The sequence below is a fragment of the Ciconia boyciana genome, chromosome 1, assembly GCF_034638445.1.
Source record: "Ciconia boyciana chromosome 1, ASM3463844v1, whole genome shotgun sequence".
NCBI classification, from domain to species: Eukaryota; Metazoa; Chordata; class Aves; order Ciconiiformes; family Ciconiidae; genus Ciconia; species Ciconia boyciana.
The window spans coordinates 37,486,664-37,507,408 of record NC_132934.1 but is presented as its reverse complement, the minus strand read 5'-3'; the positions used below and the strand labels follow the sequence as shown (position 1 = coordinate 37,507,408).

The window sequence follows — 20,745 nt, the reverse complement described above, 5'->3', positions numbered from 1 at the left end:
AATAGTTTAAATGCAAGCCTTTGAAAATGTAATTAATTGTTCTATATTGAAATACATTAAAGGTTGATGCTAGACTGCTGGAGACTTCTGTGTCGTTTACTCTTAATAGATCCTCACTCAGTCTAGCCATCACTAACCCACAAACCTGTCTGCTCAGGTGCCATTGAACAGCACTCTCTTGTACAACTGTCAACTTGACCAGTATCAAAAGTCAGTTAAAAATATAGCTGGGAATGTCATCTTTGAAAAATCAAGAAAAATGAAAGACCAAATACCTTGCATCAAGTAGGAGGGATAAAGCAGCCAGAAGACCACACCAACAAGCATTCACCATTTCTTCCCAGACAGCTCTGCTAACTTGAAAGAAATACACATACTTGTTTATAGCAGAAACACAATATTTTACTTAGTAACTTTCAATTATATCACAAATAAAATGCTTGCTACTGCATCTTTTAAAGTGTGTTTTTATAGGTATGTTAACACAGACACATATATGTGTATACACAAATATACTCACACCACTACCATTTAAACAGTCGCATTTAAAGTAACACTGCTAAAGTAAAAAATGTCACCAAGGCAATGCTTATTCTAAATTACACGAAAAAAAAAAATCTTAAAAAGGCATATATAACTGTTTTTAGTCTTCTGTAAAAATAAACATTCAGAAGTGCATAACTGCGGGACAAGAAACTCACAGAAATTTTGCAGTGAAGGAAAAATACTCTCCCCTGGTATTATAATTCTCCATATTTTTTTCATTTCTTTAATTTAACAGGAAAAAAAGAATATAGGTCTAACAGACGTATAATCTGCCCGTATGGTTTCCACACCTCCCTCCCTCCACCACGCCGTGCCTGGACGCTGGGCTCAGCCGCTGTGCCTGCAGGACCATGGAGAGCTCTGCGCCCCGAGGCCGCGGGCCGTGCTGGGGACAAGGCCCCGGCCCTCCCTCCCCTCCCCTTCCCTTCCCCTCCCCAGCGTGGACGCCTCGCTACAAACTCCAGCGCTACAGTCTCAGCTTCCTGGTACACAAGCCAAAATCACCCTTGAGAGCCAAGTATCTCTGTACATACATATACAGACTCCTCATATGGCACACAAATACAAGCCTCAGTTCCCATTACTTCCGCTTTTAAAGAAGTTCTTCCCTAACTACTTCCATCTTATTTAAAATCTCTCCATTACAACAGCTTTTTATCTTGTTACTAGGCATACATAACTGCCACATTTCTCTGAGTCAGTTTGTCTCTTGTGACCTTGGATCTCAGTGTCAAGCAGAATTAAGGACACAGGAAGGCAGAATAGTAGTTCTGGAGAACAGAATGCCTGTTACCTCTCCCTTGCATCCCACATATATACCTGTAAAACAGCATTAATGTACCATAAGGAGTCTACGGCTAAGGTGCTACAGGACAGAAGCAGTACATCAAGTATTTTAAGGTTTTTTTTTGAGAGACTACTGCTGTTCCGTTACAAAAAAACACCCAAAAAACAAACCCACCACCAAAAAACAACAAAAACCAATCAAGCAAAAAACCACTTCATTAGAAGTTTTTCTATACGATTTAGAAACAATAAATTTAAGCAACAAAGCATGAACTATTTCAATGCTGCTTTATGTAAAACTGCTGTATTTCATATACCTAGTTCATTCTCTGATTGGTCAGATACAGACTGCAAGTCTTGCTGCTCTGAAGACTGTGCTGGTAATGAAGTTGTCTCTGTTGTGGTTTGACTGACTGTTTCTGCCTCTCCCAGCTCTCCTTCAATCATGGTAGTGATACCACGGACAAGATCCAATAAACAATGAAATGCCACCGACATGGCATAGCCTTCAGGAATTGTAGGTGGCTCTACTTTGTCCAGCATTTCCAAACTAAAAAATTGAAAGTATGACAAGTAAGTGTGTAACAGTACCACTGTGATTAATAACAATAATAAAAAACAAGATTCCAAATGAATGTTAAGTACAAACAGGCCCCAAATACCATCCTCCAAGATTTATAGCAACTCAAGAAAATAACCTTCCTGATTAATTCATTAAGCCAAAGAGTAAATGAGTCGCTAAATAAAATAGTAAATGAAAAGGTACAAACCCTGAGTACAGTATTTAGATCTGCAAATAAATATTTTTTAAAAATAACATATATAAGCAAGCATCACTGAATGAATTATTCTACTTTTATTATTATTTTACTTAAAGCCACTGCAACAGAACCTATTCAGAAGAACACAAGTACATAGGAACAACAGACAAAATAGGTCAGAAAGTCATGACGGTGTGAATATAGTTACAACAAACTGAGAACAAGTCAGACATTCCATTATTGTTATCTTTGATTCCATATGACCGGAAAAGCCTGGCATAGCTAGATAATATATGACGAAATATTCACCACCTACATGCATAGGTAAACAATGGAAGTTATTTGTACAAAGAGGAAATGTCTACATGATTCACTGCTGAAAACCATGCAATTAAAACATCACTATGCTGGAACTGCAGCCTCATTGCCACTTTTCTTCATATTTTACCTTAAAAGCACATAAAGAACTGCTGAGTTACAAATCCAACAGGAAACAGATTGTAGCTGCCACAGCAGCAGCGTCTACACAAGGAGAGACAGTCTGTTACAAAAACTACCTGCCACCCCAACAACCACTATTTCATTTGCTCTACAAACTTCTCTTAAAAAGGCTAGGCATTCCAGCTACAGTATACTAAAGACACTTTTATACTGTAGTGTCACCACTCTTTTCTGCACAACGGATTTTCTTTCTCCCACACATGTAACACTTCAGTTATTACCTCTAATTTCCTGAAGACGGCTGCCTTAGATACCTGGGGACATAGGCAGTATAGGTAAATCAAATGGTCAACATTTCACCCTCTATCTACAAATAAGTGTGTATATATATATGGCCCTAATTAAAATTATTAATGGGTTTTATAGTTACAATGTACCTGTGAGGTAGAGGTCATGTACTCTTACTTTCAAAGATGGGAAAGCAAACTACTGAATAAATGGAGTAAGTTTTTACAGTTACATGGGAATAGCCATGAAAAATCTTGAATTGTCTTTGTCTATTCCTCTTAAAAACACTTACTTCCTCATGTAAAGGGAAGGCAAGGTCTGGAAAGAGACAGGCCCACAGTCTGCTAGCTCTGTTCACAATTTTTATCTCCAATTATTTAATTGTGTAAGAGTATAAGATGTGGCCATTGTATGAAAATCTAATGGCAGCAGTAGGAGAGAATCAATGTCAGGATGTGACCCAACTGTACAGTTACAGTTAGTCATCTCCTTACATGCAGGGACTACAGACAAAAGTACAAGATCGGAAAAAAACTGCTGACAAGACATGCTAGTGACAATTCTGTAATCTTACACAGAAGAAAAAAAGAATGCAAAAATTACTTAGAGGAAATAATGGAGTCACTGGAGGGATCTAAAGGCAAGACACAAGCAAGTTCAGAGCCACGCAAGAGACTATGATGGTGACTGCAATGTTCTTGAGCCAGGTAAGAACAGAAAGTAAGAAAAAAGAAAAGGAAGAAAAGCTGGAGGTTGTAGTAGCTGGCCAAAGCATGAAGTAGCTTTCACCCAGTTTTGTTAAAAATTTGCATTTCCTGAGAACAGTCAGGTAACCTAAAATAACATCCATGGCCACTGGTGGAACAAAAACTCAAGTGAACACATATATGTTCAATTACTGAAATCTGAGGATGAATTTGTCCTTCTGCATCTCAAAGGCAGCTAAAGGAGTTTCTACCTTAAAAAAAGTATTGAGATCCAGGCTATTTGCCGATTTCACTGAATATTAGTATGCCAAAATTTCATGGGCTGTACAAATAATTTCCAATTCAGAAGAGATTGATCCTCAATGGCCATGACTGATATGAAAAAACTTCCACTTTTTGAAACGCAGTATTCACAGCTCTAAACTGAGAACACTATCTCCATTATACAAAGTCATGACAAAATAATTGGTCATTCTAAGAAGCATTCACAGTCTAACTTTTGTATATAGGTCATATACCACAATATCCTGTTCAACAAAAACTGTAAATACAGTAAAGCTGGTGTAAGAAAGTTATTTTTCACTCCCACTGATGTCCCATTTGCTTAATGCCCGTAATGTTTGCCATTACACAACCCAGCAAAAGCTATTCTAAAATTGTTACATACTGTAGTGAGGCCTAAAAGTGAAGAATTAATACAGCAACAGTATGGTAGGAAAAAAAAAAAAAATCCAACAGATGCTAAAGCCATAGGGGATATTTGGATCAGAATCCAGAGCATTCGGACAAAATAGTGAAAAATCAGAACACCTCATGGCACCAACAAAAAGAAAATCCGTAATATACCTCAACACCAGTGAAATGAAGACCTCAGTATTCACTAATAAAAAGTCCTTAAACCATCAAGTCAGAAATAAAAATATTTGTTATATACATTTTCAAAAAGATAGAGGTACTTACTAGGTAGCTTTAGCACTGCCTTGTACCGTTACATTCAGGATAGGTATCCAGGTGCCTCTGTACTCAAAGGCAGGTAATACAGTTGCACCTCCTCCCATTCCAAGCACTCCCGGGTTAGTTTGTGCTGAGCCAGTATTCCCCGATGCATTGCTTCCTGTTCAGAAAAACAAAGTGATAAAATTAACCAATATAATTTTAGTGATCAGTGAACATCCTTTTTCTGTATTTAATTTTTAAGCTGAGATACGTGGATTAATCTGAGATGCCCTGCTCAATAATAAAAACCACCACCAACACAAAAAACTATTTTTGAGCTCCCTCTGCCATCTAAAACACGATCTTATGTGCAAAGTAATTAGTTTAAAAGGCACAGTTGATTGATGCCAACTGCCTTATTTTCAGTCAGAATAAAATGTTTCTGTGAAAGGTATAGCAGCATTCATAACATTCTGTGAACCAACTAAACTTACATGGACTCCATAAAACAATATATATTTTAGTGAAGAGTCAGGTATTTAAAAGTTAAATATTATTTGAATAGTTGCATCTAGAACTCAGTAGCAGGAGAGAGAGATTAAGCATTCCAAGAACAAAGATCATCACAAACTTTAAAGATTTCAGAAATGCAAAAGCCACAAGAAGAAAGTCAAAGAGAACTGCAACATTTGAATCTGTTCCATGCCAAGGTAGAAGAAAACAAACCACATCAGGGAAGAGCTGACAACGTGCCAACCAACAGCTAGGAGGGAAAAAATTTTGGTTCCAATTTAAGAAGCCAAAAAAGGCAGATAAAAGGACAAGGAATTATGTATATATACACTTCCTACATATAAAAGGAGGTCTATACTTACTAGGAGTAGGTACCACAAGTTCAGAATCTCTGTACAGACAATGGGGAGAGAAGGGCAGAGTCCCCAAGAAAGTGACTCACAGCACCTAATACATCAGTATAACAACTGCCATTTTGGTGTGCTCACTTTTAATATGTAGAGAGACTAAATGACTAAATTAGGCAATATGAATACACACAGAAGCCTATGTATACACTTTAACACAGTAAAGCTTAACAGATTGAAACAACAAAATCATACCGCTAAATGGAAATGGTTAACCAAACACTGCCACTAACAGAAACACTGTTACACTGGTGTCATTTTTCTGTGATCCCACTGAGCAGTCAGACATATACAACTATTTTTGTATCAACGTAGCTCCTTAAAGTGGTAAAAAGGCTTACATTACACTAGTATACTAAGTGACACACAACTTAGGTAGATGCAGCTTTCAACTTCTCCTATGAAACAGCTACCTTGTTGCAAAACTGAGGCTCAAAAGCCAACTACAGGTGTATAAAACAGCCTGCTACAACAGGACTACGGTTATAATCAGAAGACTCAGTTCGAAAATTAGGTTGCATTGATCTGCTCTTCGCATGTTAGACATGGCCATAGGAGGAAAAGAGGCAGAAAGAGAAATGCATGAGAAAGAGACATGAGAAACACTCAGGCAGAAAGAAGTGAAGAGGTAAAGGAGAAAACAAACGAACACTAAGCCAGGGAAATAGCAACAGCACTAAGGGTATGACCCTACTGCTACTGCAGTGCTGTTTCACATGAAGGCAAAATTTAAGTTTTCAGGAGAATGGAGTACTTTAGAATGGCTTCTCATATGTGCTTGTTAACACGATGAAAAGTGCTTTTCTGATTTCCCTTAAGTGGATTAAACTAACCCAGAAATAATACTAATAGAAGTGCTCTATCAGCGTCCATACAGACAGCTATTGAACAAAAGCTACTGACACAAATTTCTTCATTATCAATGCTAAACACCAACCTGGAATTCAGACTTCATGAGTGAACCCTGGAAGGTGCGAGACTAAAACCAGACTTCTTAATGTTTATTAATTTAATAGTAGATATGATAGATAATAATTATACTTTGATTATCTGTTTATTATCACTTTTAAGAAGGCTTGTTAAGACACCCTTAGAAACTATTTTTATGTTGTTTGTTGCTGAGGCCTCTGCTTCCAGAACCATGGGAAGAGCAAGGAGCCTTAACTCAGGCATAAACACCTGCAGAGGCATTAACAGGAAGACCATTTCTTCTTATAGAAATAAAAATATACCTAGTGAAATGCCAAACCCTGGCTGCAAGAAAGGACAATCAAGTTTAGTTTCAGTAAGTGACTGTGTTCAGCTTACAGAAACAGCAAAGATCATCTGTAAAACACAGATCTTTCTTTCTACCTCTTGGCTTCCTCAGTCCAGTTTTGTCCCTGAACATCCAGAAGAATTAGCTGTTGCTTCCCAGGAGGAAGCAAACACACACTGTCTTACTGCTTCAATTGCACACTGCCATAAATGATACCCCCGCAACAAGGAGACAGAAATCAGACATATTTGTTATAGTCAGAAATTAGAAATAATTTCCTCAGAGTTTCCCTCAGAAAAATTGTGAAACAAGGAGCTTCGTCACTGTAAAAGCAGATAAAAATGCAGGAGCACTGCTCTGGTGACTGGGGGCTACGTCTTCCCCACAATACAGGTAGATAACATCACCTGTTGTACCAGACCTGAAAATGCTAGTTTGTCTCAAGCTAGCTTTTCACCTCAATGAACATGAAAGTACAGAACTGTACCAAGCCAAATGTATATACTGAATCAAATCAGAATTTATTATTACAAGAAAATGCTGGAAAATTAAAATTATAGTAAGGACAAGGCTTTACCAGTTTGGCTTGGTGTCGCTGATGTGTTCCCTGTGCTTGGTACAAGAAATAGTGACTGGATGAAGGACCCTAGTGCATTCACGATATCACGGAAAACTTTAGTGGAATGTTGCTTCATATCATATGATTGACAAAAGGACCTGGAAAGTATTTTATAAAATATAATAAGTATTTCACAAATTCAGGACTAAAAGCATATTTTAACAGCAAATTCCACCCCCCCCCCCAACGTTAGACTAAAAGCACATTTTAATTGCAAATATTTAGGTGAATAATAAACTTCAGTTTTGGGTAAATGCTCCTTTGACATTAGTAAGACAGAGAGGGTTTGGAATACTCAAATAACTATAATTCAGCCCTTCCTGGATAATAAGCATTGCCTAATTCTTTATAAAAAATTATCTTGAAGAGTTTATTGCATTTAAGTTTCCACATATTTATAATGTTCTAGGAAGCATTTTCCACCAAAGAAAAATAAAAAGATTTCTTGAATTTTATGCAGAAGTGAAATTAAATATATTTAATACCTTAATAGCTGAGGCTGCACACAAAGCCTGTGAATAGATTCCACTGCAACAGCTCTTAGCCACTGTGGTTTGTCTGCATCCAGAAACTTAACCAGCAATGACAGAAAGATTTCACATTCTGTTACCTAAAAGATATAGTTTATGGCCATTAAATTAAAAGAAAAAGCCTCCTACAAAATATTTTCTCCAAAAAACTTGTTTCATCTTAGCAGTCCTATCCCAGCAAGTTTTGCACAGGATCTAAAAAACCCCTTCAACAAGCATTTCCTCAGAATTATATAAAAAACATACCTAATAATCATAATATTTTTGCCAAGCTAACAGCACATATGCAAATGTACTGAAGGAGTTAAATTCCCCACAGACATTGCAGTAAAGTTCTTACATGTGCTACAGTAAACAAATGAAATGGAAAAAAAAAATCTTTTTTAGCAAGTATCTAAAAATTCAGGAGGTAAGAACAGCTGTTTTTTATGCACATTCTGTCAACAGCCTTAGCAACACAAGTCAAAAGCCTCTTAGCAATTATTAACAAGGCACAGCAATCAACATTATCTAAAGCCAGGCAAACAACATAAGACCACCAAAAGGTTCCCAAAACCTTAACTGAACGGCAGTTAAGTACAGAAAAGACAACAGCTAATCTACTCTGAGAATTTATACAAGTCCATGTTTAATAAAATCATACATGTAGAATACATGAAAACACAAACAGACGGAAGAGGAAAAGAAGATTTAGACTTTTCTTCCCTCAGTATACGTCAACAGTTCCTGAAAACTAACTAATACTATTACTCATCACAGTACTGGCATATATGTAGAAAACCAGAATTGCATAAGGAAAATTTGAACATATTCTTACCAGCAAACTGTAAAACTGCTTAATCAAAACAGAAACTACTCTCAGCAAACGCATACAGATGGGAAAGTATGGTTTTTCCACTGGTGCTGGGGAAGATGACGTGCTGGAACCTTGCCTGAATTTGATATTTGGGGAGAAGAGCTTTATAACAAGAGGGCATACCCTTTCTTTAAGAAGAAAACTGAATTCCTGATGCTGAAAAAGAAAACAGAACAAATTATAAGCAGATATTCCTTAATTGCTACTAGTAGCTCTGATTATGCATCTTATTTACATTTACTGTTATGATCAAGCACTCTGAAGTCATGTAAATCTTGGTATAAATTACACGCTCAGGAAATGAAAAGGAAGAATGGCGGACACTATTGTAAAGCTACCAAAAAGCATCATGAAATGACATGATTGGGTGCATACCACGCACCCCTCTTCTTGTGTTTTGCAAATTGAAATAGGCTGCTAAGACATCATTTATTATATTTTTAATTTTGTAATTTAGCTACCATCTGCTAAAATGTGTTACTGTAGGATCATGGTGTATTTATATGCAACAGACCCACACAATTCATAGTCATGATTTCTGCTGCTTTGCAAGTGGGGGTGAGGTTAATGTTTTTGTAGAAATAACAATGCCACAAACTAAGTTACAGAGCTGTCATAAGTCATTCAAGAGAAGAAAATGCATCTTTGGAGGAGATATAAATAGCAAAACAAAAAGTGAAACAGAGTACAACATGCTCTACAAAATGCACAAACACAAATAAAGTGTATGGGAATAAAAAAAGTGGACAGAAACCATATAGTACTTTTCTATCATAAAAACCCAACATGTAAAAGCTACAAGTCCTTTTGAAAAGCAGTACTCGCGTTAAATTAAAGAGGAGTTAATGAAGTGTAAATTTTACTACACATGTGAACAAAAGTCTTCCTATTTTCCCTCCAAGAACTACTCACTTGTAAAAACACTTGTGGGAAGTCATTGAGGACTGACTCAAGAAGTTCAAGGCCAAATGTCCGGGTCATTTCTGTCATACCCACGAGCCAGTAGGGAGCATCAGCATTAACTAACTGACAAAGATCCTTAAAAAGAAATACAATAACATTTACATTCTCTCCACAGTCCTGTAACCAGCATAAGTTTTCTGAGTCTACAACAAAATCTACACTCTCTCCCTCCTTTGTAATGAGTAATTTTCCAATTTCAACATAATTTTTCCTCAAATACTTCTTTTACATAAATTATTAAGCAAAAAACTTTTTAAAAGAAATTTTAAACTTCGCTAGTATCCTTGTAGCAATTGTGTTCATTCCTGCCCTCAAAAATATCTCAAGACCAGTGAATTTGCTAAGTCAAGAAGATTTTTACTGGTGTGATGAATACAACTACTACTTTTCATTAATACTCGACTTTAATATACAATACGAAACACAAGAAGCAAGACTGAACTATAGTAGCAATGTTTGGCTCACGGAAAGAATAATCTTGAATCTAATGCAGATGTGCATGCTTAGCTATTATTTAAGATTTATAGTAAAACATTTTCATAGGCCACTTTGTCTTCATTTTCCAACCATCCCCCTGGGATACAGCATATAATTGCCAATTACAATAAATGCGCATAAGAAATACTGAGGCTCTGGTTAAGGACCCTGTCAATATGCTAACAGCAAATTTTTGAAATTTCTCATGGAGATATAGAAGCACCCAATCATAACTGCAAATGTATAAAACATGCTCCCCAACTACCTGAAAAAGCATATATGCATCTTTAGCACATGGCTTCAATGTACTGACAGATCTTCTGTTACTATTTCCTTGAATTGCAACTGGCTGGTCAATAGTATCTGTGTGAAAACAAAAACCAGTTTTGTGAAGAAAGGAACTGCTGAAAATCAAGTATGCATTAAGTATTCTTACAAAAAGATTCTAGGAGAATGGCCAGGTAATTATCCTGCAACTTACATGTACAGAAATAAACGTTAGATTGAATACCAAAGATCATCAACACCAAGCACTTCTGTCCAATAAATGTTCTCTTCAAAACTACTACTGCCACGTATTTCACACTCAGTAATCTAAGTTACTTTCATCTTAAATGACACCCTCACCTCAAATTCCTTCACAATACTAACCTGAAGACCAGTTCTCACAGCTTGAAAAAAATCTAGGTTTTGTATATTGCTGTACTGGCTTGGACTGACACAATGGCTAAGAATTTAATCTCCTTTGAATACAACTACATGTATAAAAGACAGTAAAAATGAATAGTGTCTGTGATTTTTTTTTTTGTAACATTTATAGACTTTTTACTACTTCTTTATCTGAAAAAGGATATACATTTGATGTGTGTCCAAAAAACAGATTAATACAAGCAAGCGGAGTAAGAAGTATGCCCACCTTTGTATCGTTCATCTTCAGCAACCACTCTCTCAAATACAACAGTAACTACCTGCCGCACTGTAGCTGCTGCAGTGTTATTTGTGATATTATCTTTTGTGAAGTGCAATCGAAAACAAAGTACAATTGCCTGAAAGGAAAAAAAAAAAGAAAAAGAAAATCACCTTATAGCAATATATTTTTATCTTTCAGCTAAGAGTCAAGATAGCTGACTGAGGAATGCCTTCCACTACAGTTTGTCAAAAGGTTGCCTGAAAAAAAACCTGGTTTAATAATTTTAAATTTGAAGAACCAAAATAAGTTTTATGGATTACCCTAGCCAAAAACCTCCTTAGTAATACTCCCCAAAGCTAACCTAGAAGTGGCATTAACTGAAGACATTACTATGTGCCAATAAAACCACAATCATCATACAGAGAATACACAGTAATCAACCACATAAAACAACTTGTACAAATATTAATGTCAAAAGGACATTAGGATTATATGGTTAATCACAGAAAGGTCAGTCAACTCCAAAGCTAAAATGCCATTCCCCTCCTACATTAAATCACAATACTTTCACAACCACGTTGCTTCAACAGCTATTATTCTTCTCTAAGGTGCATATTTTAATGTGTCATTGTGCTGGCAGTGACCTGAATACTGTTTCCCATTGGATTTCATATTACCTCTAACACCTAATTTAATACTTACTTATTTTATAATGAATTTTGAAAATTAACATCTGTATATGTAATGAAACCTGTATTTCTTGTTCTTTTGTCCTTATTCTGTGTTCTTGCACTTGCATGAACCTCAACCACACCTGGCCATAGCACTACGTGCTCTAAGCCATATAAGATTCAGAATTTTCTTTTGCTTCTTTCTTGTAAATGATCTGTGGACTCTGCTCAGATAGTATCCCCATGTTAGTTTGAAATTTTAAAACACAATCATACACCTCTGGACTTTCAGAAGATACTGCATGATTCTCTAGGTTAATCACAGAATCATATAGGTTGGAAAAGACCTTTAAGGTCATTAAGTCCAACTGTAAACCTAACACTACCAAGTCCACCACTACACCATGTCCCTAAGCACCACGTCTACACGTTTGTTAAATACCTCCAGGGATGGAGGTATTTATACCCCACTTCCCTGGGCAGCCTGTTCCAATGCTTGACAACCCCTTCCGTGAAGTAAAATTTCCTAATATCCAGCCTAAACCTCCCCTGGTGCAACTTGAGGCCATTTCCTCTCATCCTATCACTTGTTACTTGGGAGAAGAGACCGACCCCCACCTCTCTACAACCTCCTGTCAGGTAGTTGTAGAGAGCAATAAGGTCTCCCCTCAGCCTCCTTTCCTCCAGGCTAAACAACCCCAGTTCCCTCAGCCGCTCCTCATAAGACTTGGTCTCCAGACCCTTCACCAGCTTCGTTGCCCTTCTCTGGACACGCTCCAGCACCTCAATGTCTCTCTTGTAGTGAGGGGACCAAAACTGAACACAGTATTTGAGGTGCAGCCTCACCAGTGCCGAGTACAGGGGGACGATCACTTCCCTAGTCCTGCTAGCCACACTATCCCTGATACAAGCCAGGATGCTGTTGGCTTTCTTGGCCACCTGAGCACACTGCTGGCTCATGTTCAGCCAGCAGTCAACCAGCACCCCCAGGTCCTTTTCTGCCTGGCAGCTTTCCAGCCACTCTTCCCCAAGCCTGTAGCGTTGCATGGGGTTGTTGTGACCCACATGCAGGACCTGGCACTTGGCCTTGTTGAACCTCATACAATTTGCCCCAGCTCATCGATGCAGCCTGTCCAGGTCCCTCTGCAGAGCCTTCCTACCCTCAAGCAGATCAACACTCCCACACAACTTGGTGTCATCTGCAAACTTACTGAGGGTGCACTCGATCCCTTCATCCAGATCATTGATAAAGATATTAAACAGAACTGGCCCCAACACAGAGCCCTGGGGAACACCACTTGTGACCGGCCGCCAACTGGATTTAACTCCATTCACCACCACTCTTTGGGCCTGGCCATCCAGCCAGTTCTTTACCCAGCGAAGAGTACACCTGTCCAAGCCATGAGCAGCCAGCTTCTCCAGGAGAATGCTGTGGGAAACCGTGTCAAAGGCTTTACTGAAGTCTAGAAAAACAACATCCACAGCCTTTCCCTCATCCACTAAGCGGGTCACCTTGTCATAGAAGGAGATCAGGTTGGTCAAGCAGGACCTGCCTTTCCTGAACCCATGCTGGCTGGGCTTGATCCCTTAGTTATTCTCTACATGCTGTGTGATGGCACTCAGGATGATCTGCTCCATCAGCTTCCCCAGTACCGAGTTCAGGCTGACAGGCCTGTAGCTCCCTGGGTCCTCCTCTGGCCCTTCTTGAAGATGGGCGTCATATTCACTAATCTCCAGTCAGCAGGGACCTCCCCAGTTAGCCAGGACTGCTGGTAAATGATGGAAAGGGGCTTGGTGAGCACATCTGCCAGTTCCTTCAGTACTCTCGCGTGGATCTCATCAGACCCAATAGACTTGTGAGTGTCTAAGTGGTGCAGCAGGTCACTAACCATTTCCCCCTGGATTATGGGGGCTCCATTCTGGTCCCCGTCCCTATCTTCCGACTCAGGGTGCTGGGTACCCAGAGAACAATTGGCCCTGCTATTAAAGACTGAGGCAAAGAAAGTGTTAAGCACCTCAGCCTTTTCCTCATCCTTTGTCACTATGTTCCCTCCCACATCTAATAGAGGCTGGAGATTCTCCTTAGCTCTCATTTTGCTGCTAATGTATTTGAAGAAGTATTTTTATAGTCTTTTACAGCAGCAGCCAGATTGAGATCTAGCTCAGCTTTGGCCCTTCTAATTTTCTCCCTGCACAACCTTGCTACACCTTTGTAGTCCTCCTGACTTGCCTGCCCCTTCTTCCAAAGGTCATAGGTTCTCCTCTAACAGCAATGCCTGTATTAAGGGGCTTTTCAACATGGTTTACCAGTAATTTTCTTAATTTAACTCAGTCAAGCTGAAACATGAATAAGCAATATACGTCTGGCTCAAACTGATTTTCTCTAAGAACCCTTCAATATGGGGGGGGGGAGGGTGTGTGTGTGTGTGTGTGTGTGTGTGTGTGTGTGTGGAAACAACAGACCCAAACTTTCAGATATTTCTCAAAAGAATCTTGCAAGGGAAAAAAACAAACGATTGCACCATTTTAACCATGCCAAATAATGCTTATATTTGCTTAACTGTGAAACTCTAGTAATTTCAGGCCTTGGACAACACCAAGAAATTTTACAGGATATTGCTCTGTCAGGAATGTATTCTTCTTACCCCTGTCAGAGCCTGCCCCAATTTGGCTATACATTGCTGGGAAAGACCTTCCCTACTTATTTGACACTGCTGTGCCCACATGCTTTTGTGGCTGGTGTCCAAAAGTAGCAAGTTTCTAGACATTAGAGAGATGAACAAATAAAGGATGTCGAAAAATGTGTTTGGAAGACACATACAAAAAAAGGTAAGTGAAACAGGATGTAGATACCAAAACCTAAGAATACCTAAGAATACAATACCTTACTAAGAATAAGGAGGGAAGAGAGAGAGAGGGTATATGGAGGCAGGGGAAGAAGAATAAATGAGTGAAGTGATGAGAAACAGAAGGGAAAGGTATGGTGGACTTAAACAGCAACTGTCTCCTTCTAGAGCCTAGATTCAAACTTGATCAAACACCAACATTGCAGGCTGTTAAAGTTAACTGCTACCCCGCTAATGACTGACAATCCCACTTTTGAAAGTATTTCCGTTTTCTTCAAAAATCACGCTTCTGCCAAAGAACATAGCACCTCATTTGGAAAACGAGCGTTATTTGGAACAAAAGAAACAAGATAGTGCTGAAGAATCTTTGATGTAAGTTGACTACTCAAGTCAAAAAAGAACCTACTGACAAACCATTCAATCCTTAGCAAGTTTCTATTCTGCCATTAATAGGTTTTATAAATTTTCCATTATCTTCCTGCCTTCAGCAGACCTTTGTAACTTAGCTTCATTTATCTTTCATGTTTTTGCTTCCCTTGGTTAAGTAGATTAATAATTATTTTAATATCCACACATTTAACCAGCTAGGAAGTTATTTCATTAAAACCAGAGCAAAGAAAAACTGAAAACCTTCCACCAGAACAGAATGCCTTCAAAAATATTCTTCAATTCTATTCTCCATCTCTCAAAAAAAAAACAAAACACCCAAACAAAAAAACCCAAACAAACAAAAAAACAAAACAAAACAAAAAAACAAAAAAACCCACACAAATGCTCTGATATTAAACCAATACACTGGAAGCAGAGCATACTAAAGACAGCAATTTAGAATGATTTGTTTAAAAACAAAAAATCTTTCTTAAGTTAAAGAGAAAAAAATTATAAAATGTAATCTAGAAGAGGAACTTACTTTAAACAGAACTTCACAGTTCACAGATGGGTAAACAATATTGCTCCTTCAAAGAGAATTATCTTGTAACTTAAGATTAAAATGGATCAGAATCTTTATTTCTTGTCTTAGTTGAAATATAATATCCAAAATGGTACATGTTTAAAATTATGCAATAAACTTATCTCAGTTCTGACTGAAAGAGCAATAACTGGGACTGCTTCTGAAAGAGATTTAAGGCAGTGTGGCAGGCAGCTTCTTCTAATATTTGCTTTGTTAGTGACAGCTTACACTGTACTATGTGCTCTGATTTCAGTTTGAAAATGTGCATACAACGAATTTAGCAGATGAGAAGGACAGGCATTAGCCCAATGTTTTCATTTAAAGTTCCCATTAAGTCGGAAATGTATTATTGTGGAGGAATTAAAAAACAGATTGAAAAGGAAGCTAAAAGAAATCCTGTTTCCAGAGTCTAGATATAAAGACAATAGGGACACAACAGAATCAAAAAAGCCCCTCCTCTTCCATTATTTCCAAATGCTTCATACATAACATTTATCCCTGTTTTGTCTCTTGTATATTGTAAGTACTATAGTTGGCACTAACAAATTCTTACCTTGGACAGTGCTTCATCGTGCACAACTGTATTGGTTGTTAGAAGTACAAGAACTGTCTGAAGCAATTTAAGTTCCTCAAGACTATTTTCCATCAGTTGCCAAAGCATATTAATAATGTTTCCTGCTGCAGCCTACAAAGAAATATTTTTTTTCCAATAATTAGGATGTTTACATACTGGTATATCATGTGTACACATGTAAGAATAGCACTCTCATAAATCCATATGGTAACTGAATTTGCCTGTTTGTCTATACCATAGGACTACATTGAGAACATACAACCAACTTCATTGTCACAAGCTTCCCAAAATATTTTTCAAGAATTGATGGCAGAAATCTCTTAATGTGTAGTCCAAATTAAAGTGTGTACTTCATTTTCTACTTGGAAATATAGAAGAGACAGTACAAAGACATTTTACCCTCAAAATTCATTCACATCAGAGAAAAAACAGTGTAATTTTACATTATGCAAGCACAACTGGAGGTATATTTTAACAGTGTTATTTTCACCAGCTTCTTAACACACTATATATGCAGTACCATAATATATCATTACATTTACAGTTGCAGAAAATGTGCATCCATTTTATCTTATTTTTAAAAGTAACATGTAACAAAAACATAACACATAATGATATCACACAGAGTAAATTTTGTGGATGCCACCTTAAAAACTAAACTTATCAAGGACTATTACATGTTCTGTTCCTGCAGTGTAAGAATGCAAACTGAATGAGCTGGTTTGAATTTTCATGAATTTCCTTCTAGAAGTTACTAATGTTTCCTCACCTCTTTTTTTCTTTCCCTTTTTTCATGGTCAAAAAGGTTTTATTTTAAATTACAATTTTTTAAAACCAGATGAGAGTAAAATACTTTGCAGACTATGTTCATGGTAATATAAACAGCCTCCAAAAAAAGCATTCACTTTCAGTTTGAGGCCTGTATTTCTCACACTGAAATATCTACGTATTTATATAAAGATTGATCTTACCTCTGAAACAACTTCATGGGACATGAGCCTCTGTATGGCTGCTAGACATAGCTGAGTGATCTTTGGTTCCTTTGTTCCACAGCCCATTAGAAAAGGCTGAACTACCTCTGAGCTGTTCTCTTTCAATGCTTTCAAAAAGAGACATGGAAGCAGTCAATGTTTAATACTTTGAAGAATACAATGCAAAATTTGTTAATCATACCTATTAACAAAAAGCAACTTCCAGTCTTGGAAATTTGGGATTTAGTCTTGCACCACTGGGAAAAGCCAAGTGACAAGAGACGCTGGGCTGCCACAGCTCACTTCCACAATTACCCTGGCTGAGGCTCAAATTCCAAGCACCTTCTCCCTTACATACTTAAGTGACTTTCTCTTTCCAAATCCAAAACAGCCATTTTGAGTCCATTTGGTTAGTAAGAAGCTGTAAGGTTCTGTCCGCTCCAGAGCTTTCTCCTGCCTTTCAGCAGTGACCAGCCTCAGGCTGGTAGCCTTCTCCTTCTGCTTTGCTTCCCCTTGGCGCCAAACTCAAAAGCAACACAAGGTGTGGCACAGAGAGACATATCAAAGTAGGCGGCACGAAGGGGAATAGCAAAATGCCACAGACAAAACAGGAGGAGAAAGAGACTGGACTGTTTGTATCCTGGGTACATACACCTGCTGTGAATTTTTCAGCCAGTGTTTTAGTGAGAAAGGGCAGCTTCTTAAAATGAAGCTTTGTCAGGAGAAAAAGTTTCACAATGAATACAACATTCCATGCTGACATTTTAAAAAGTTTTTCCCCATAAAAGTAATTCTAGAAATCCGAGATAAACTTCATAAAATTAAAAAGGAAGAAAATATTTCTGCAAGATGAAAGGGATGCATGACTCTGACCGATGAGTCCTTTTCCGTTTGCAGGCGTGGTTGTTGATTCATGCAAAACTTTTAAGATTTTAGCTGCTCATCACCATTTCAGATATTAAAAGTTTCCTCACAGTTCAATGTGTGTTCTTACACTGAATGTCCTACACCATGTTTTAGTCTATGTGTAATAACAGAAACGTGTTCATGAAAAAGTTTCACACACATTTTTAGAGCACAGATCTTACCACAAACAAACAAAAAAATACATTGTCACATAAAAATGCAAACATGATCTATTTTATTTTTTCTGTTGATCAATTTGAAGTTTGGCTCTCAAAAAGGTTTATTATTAAGTATCACTACAACTAATTTCGAAAAAAAATGAAACATCACAGTAAAAGCTACAAAAATATATTTTAGTGGTAGTTTTCAACTGAAGCACTAACATGACTAACAAGTTTCTATGAAAAGAACAGGCTAGTATAAATTATAGATGCCAACTTTCTATAAGGTAATAGTTCTTACAGGGTGATATTAACACACACACAGTCCATAGTTTCATCAGCCTCTTCAGAGCCAGTACAGGCTCTATGTCCAGTTGACAGAGGCTGATCTTGCACCAAACGCCTAATCAAAAACAATTACAATGTCAGCATAAATGTGAATAAGTACATAGGTTCACTGCCTGTTTAACAATCTGCTTTGATTTCAACAGGTTTTTTTAACTTAACTAATCTGCTTTTAAAATATACAGTATAAACCATATCCACCAAGACCATTCTCTTAGGAAACACTCCATGATTTCCAAATTAAAAACAAAACATTGCCTACTTCATCAAAAACAGAAGTTTGTTCCCAATTAAGACATGTAATTTAGGCATCTAATTGTCAGTGTCAACATGTGAGCTAGATGTCTAAGTTGCCTTTATAGTCTATGAACACCTACAACACATGGCCAATAGAACTTAGAGTGCTCACTCTAACACGGACACAAATGATTCTTCACTCATATAAATTTCTGAATTGCCATTAAATTCTAACCATCATGCAGAAAGAAGAAAGCAAAACTTTTAAAAGATACCACAAAACATTTATCCTTAACATAAGACTCATGATAAAGTTCTGAAGGGCAAAAATGGCATGAGAGTTAATAAATAACAAGACAAAGAAAAATTTAAACATTTTACAGTATTTTTCCTATAATGCATTAAAAACAATAATCTCACAACAGGATCTATACAAGGATTTTCACTTTATGAAGCTGAAAAATTAATGTTTTGTAGATCTGGTTTAGTACTGATCATTATATTAGCGTCAGTCTTAAAATACACAAAAATTTTCTTATATCCAGGTCTGCTTCCATTTTGCTACCAAAATTATGTAAGAATATATTAAAAAATAAATCTATCATAATGAGCTGCATCAAAAAAGAAGTTTTGGGAAAGTAAAACTTATTCCTTCATTCCATCAGCAAGGTTACAATTCTAATTTTTTAAAGGAACTTCTAAAACAGAAGTATGAATTGCACATCTCAGAGCCACGTGGAAATAATTTCTCACATTTATCTCCTGCGATATAAAGCACAAGCTGACTTCTCTTTTGGCATTACTCAAATCCTCATAAATAAATTATAAAGCACATACAGACTGCCAAGAATGAAGACTTTGAAACTGCTCAACTTAAATTTTCCAAGAGAAAGGAAGAAGTTAGACCAATGACCTCAGAGTTCTGGTAAGTTAAACACATCTCACCAGACATACTATTACTTCTGTGTATTTGTCATTTTAACATTGCATCTATTTTCCTAATAATTATAATCCTACACAGTGTAATGCTTCAAGAAAGCATCAGGTGAGCTTATTCAAAACAATCTGATATAGTTGTTCTCATCTATTTTAGTGAAATGACAGTTTACATCAAAATATAAAGAAAAATAATATCTGGATCAAAATAGTTAGTTGGATTACTAGAATGTCTAGTAGATGTTCCTAAATCATCTAGCAGTCAAAAAGTATCTACTTCACTGTATTTCACAATTATAGTAGCCTTTTGCAGCTTTATTATTACTAAAGTATACATACTATCTTCCTCCAAAAAAATTTTAAATAGCAAATAGGAGACAACAGAGATCTTGACATTAACTTATCTACAAGATCAGGTTACAACTGATACCTCCAAAAATACAAGAGCCCATAAAGAATTGGGACTGTTAATGGCATTATGTTTAAACTGTGGAATGTTAGGATAATGTGCAGGCAAAGTATATGTTCCCCTCTGTTCTGCAGTTTCTTACTGTGAAAAAAAGTTATTATCCTATTAGCAAAGATTAACTAATCAAAATTACTTTTAGGACCTGCTGGTTTTCCAAACCTCATAACAACAAATCTGCGTAGTTTTTTTGATGAATGAAATAAATACTAACTACATTCTAGTTTAAACCTTCCAAAGGAAAAGTACTTAGAAAATCTGACCAACTACCAGAAAGTGTTCCCTCAAAAAAATAAAAGTAAAGACTGCCTATCCATAGCCAAAATAAATGGTCTTTCACATCTCTTCACTTTGAAATGAAGATTAAAAAACAAAGAATTTTGCTGGATTACAAACTAGCTTTCTAAAATATAAAGTTATTTACACAATCATATGCCAAAGAATGTTGACAGCTTCCCAAATGGCTAACTAGAGATTTCTCTTGTTCATTTGTGTATTTTGATATAGCTGACATTACCTGGCATAGTTTTCCCACTTATGTCAGCATTCATGACAGCAGTAAAAACAAAGAAAATAAACAAATAAAAAAAGAGGCATTAAAGTGAAATATTGAGGGGTGGGACTGCTACTTCAAATAATTCTAGAAAGTGCCTCCTTACCAATATCTGATTTACATACCTCA

General features: G+C 37.0%; 1 protein-coding gene across 8 annotated transcripts in view; it reads right to left on the bottom strand.

Annotated features, from left to right (window-relative positions):
* MON2 (MON2 homolog, regulator of endosome-to-Golgi trafficking) overlaps nt 1-20,745 on the bottom strand; it is a 122,639-nt gene that overhangs the window by 84,603 nt on the left and 17,291 nt on the right. For all 8 annotated transcript variants that reach the window (XM_072862735.1, XM_072862680.1, XM_072862689.1 and 5 more), the window contains exons 3-13: nt 17,013-17,140; nt 16,021-16,152; nt 11,005-11,134; nt 10,354-10,451; nt 9,561-9,686; nt 8,610-8,804; nt 7,748-7,872; nt 7,221-7,360; nt 4,490-4,643; nt 1,650-1,882; nt 276-357 (exon numbers count right to left, since the gene is read on the bottom strand). In XM_072862735.1, the coding sequence (XP_072718836.1) occupies nt 276-357; nt 1,650-1,882; nt 4,490-4,643; nt 7,221-7,360; nt 7,748-7,872; nt 8,610-8,804; nt 9,561-9,686; nt 10,354-10,451; nt 11,005-11,134; nt 16,021-16,152; nt 17,013-17,140 (1,543 nt within the window). The remainder of the gene's footprint in view (nt 1-275; nt 358-1,649; nt 1,883-4,489; nt 4,644-7,220; nt 7,361-7,747; nt 7,873-8,609; nt 8,805-9,560; nt 9,687-10,353; nt 10,452-11,004; nt 11,135-16,020; nt 16,153-17,012; nt 17,141-20,745) is intronic.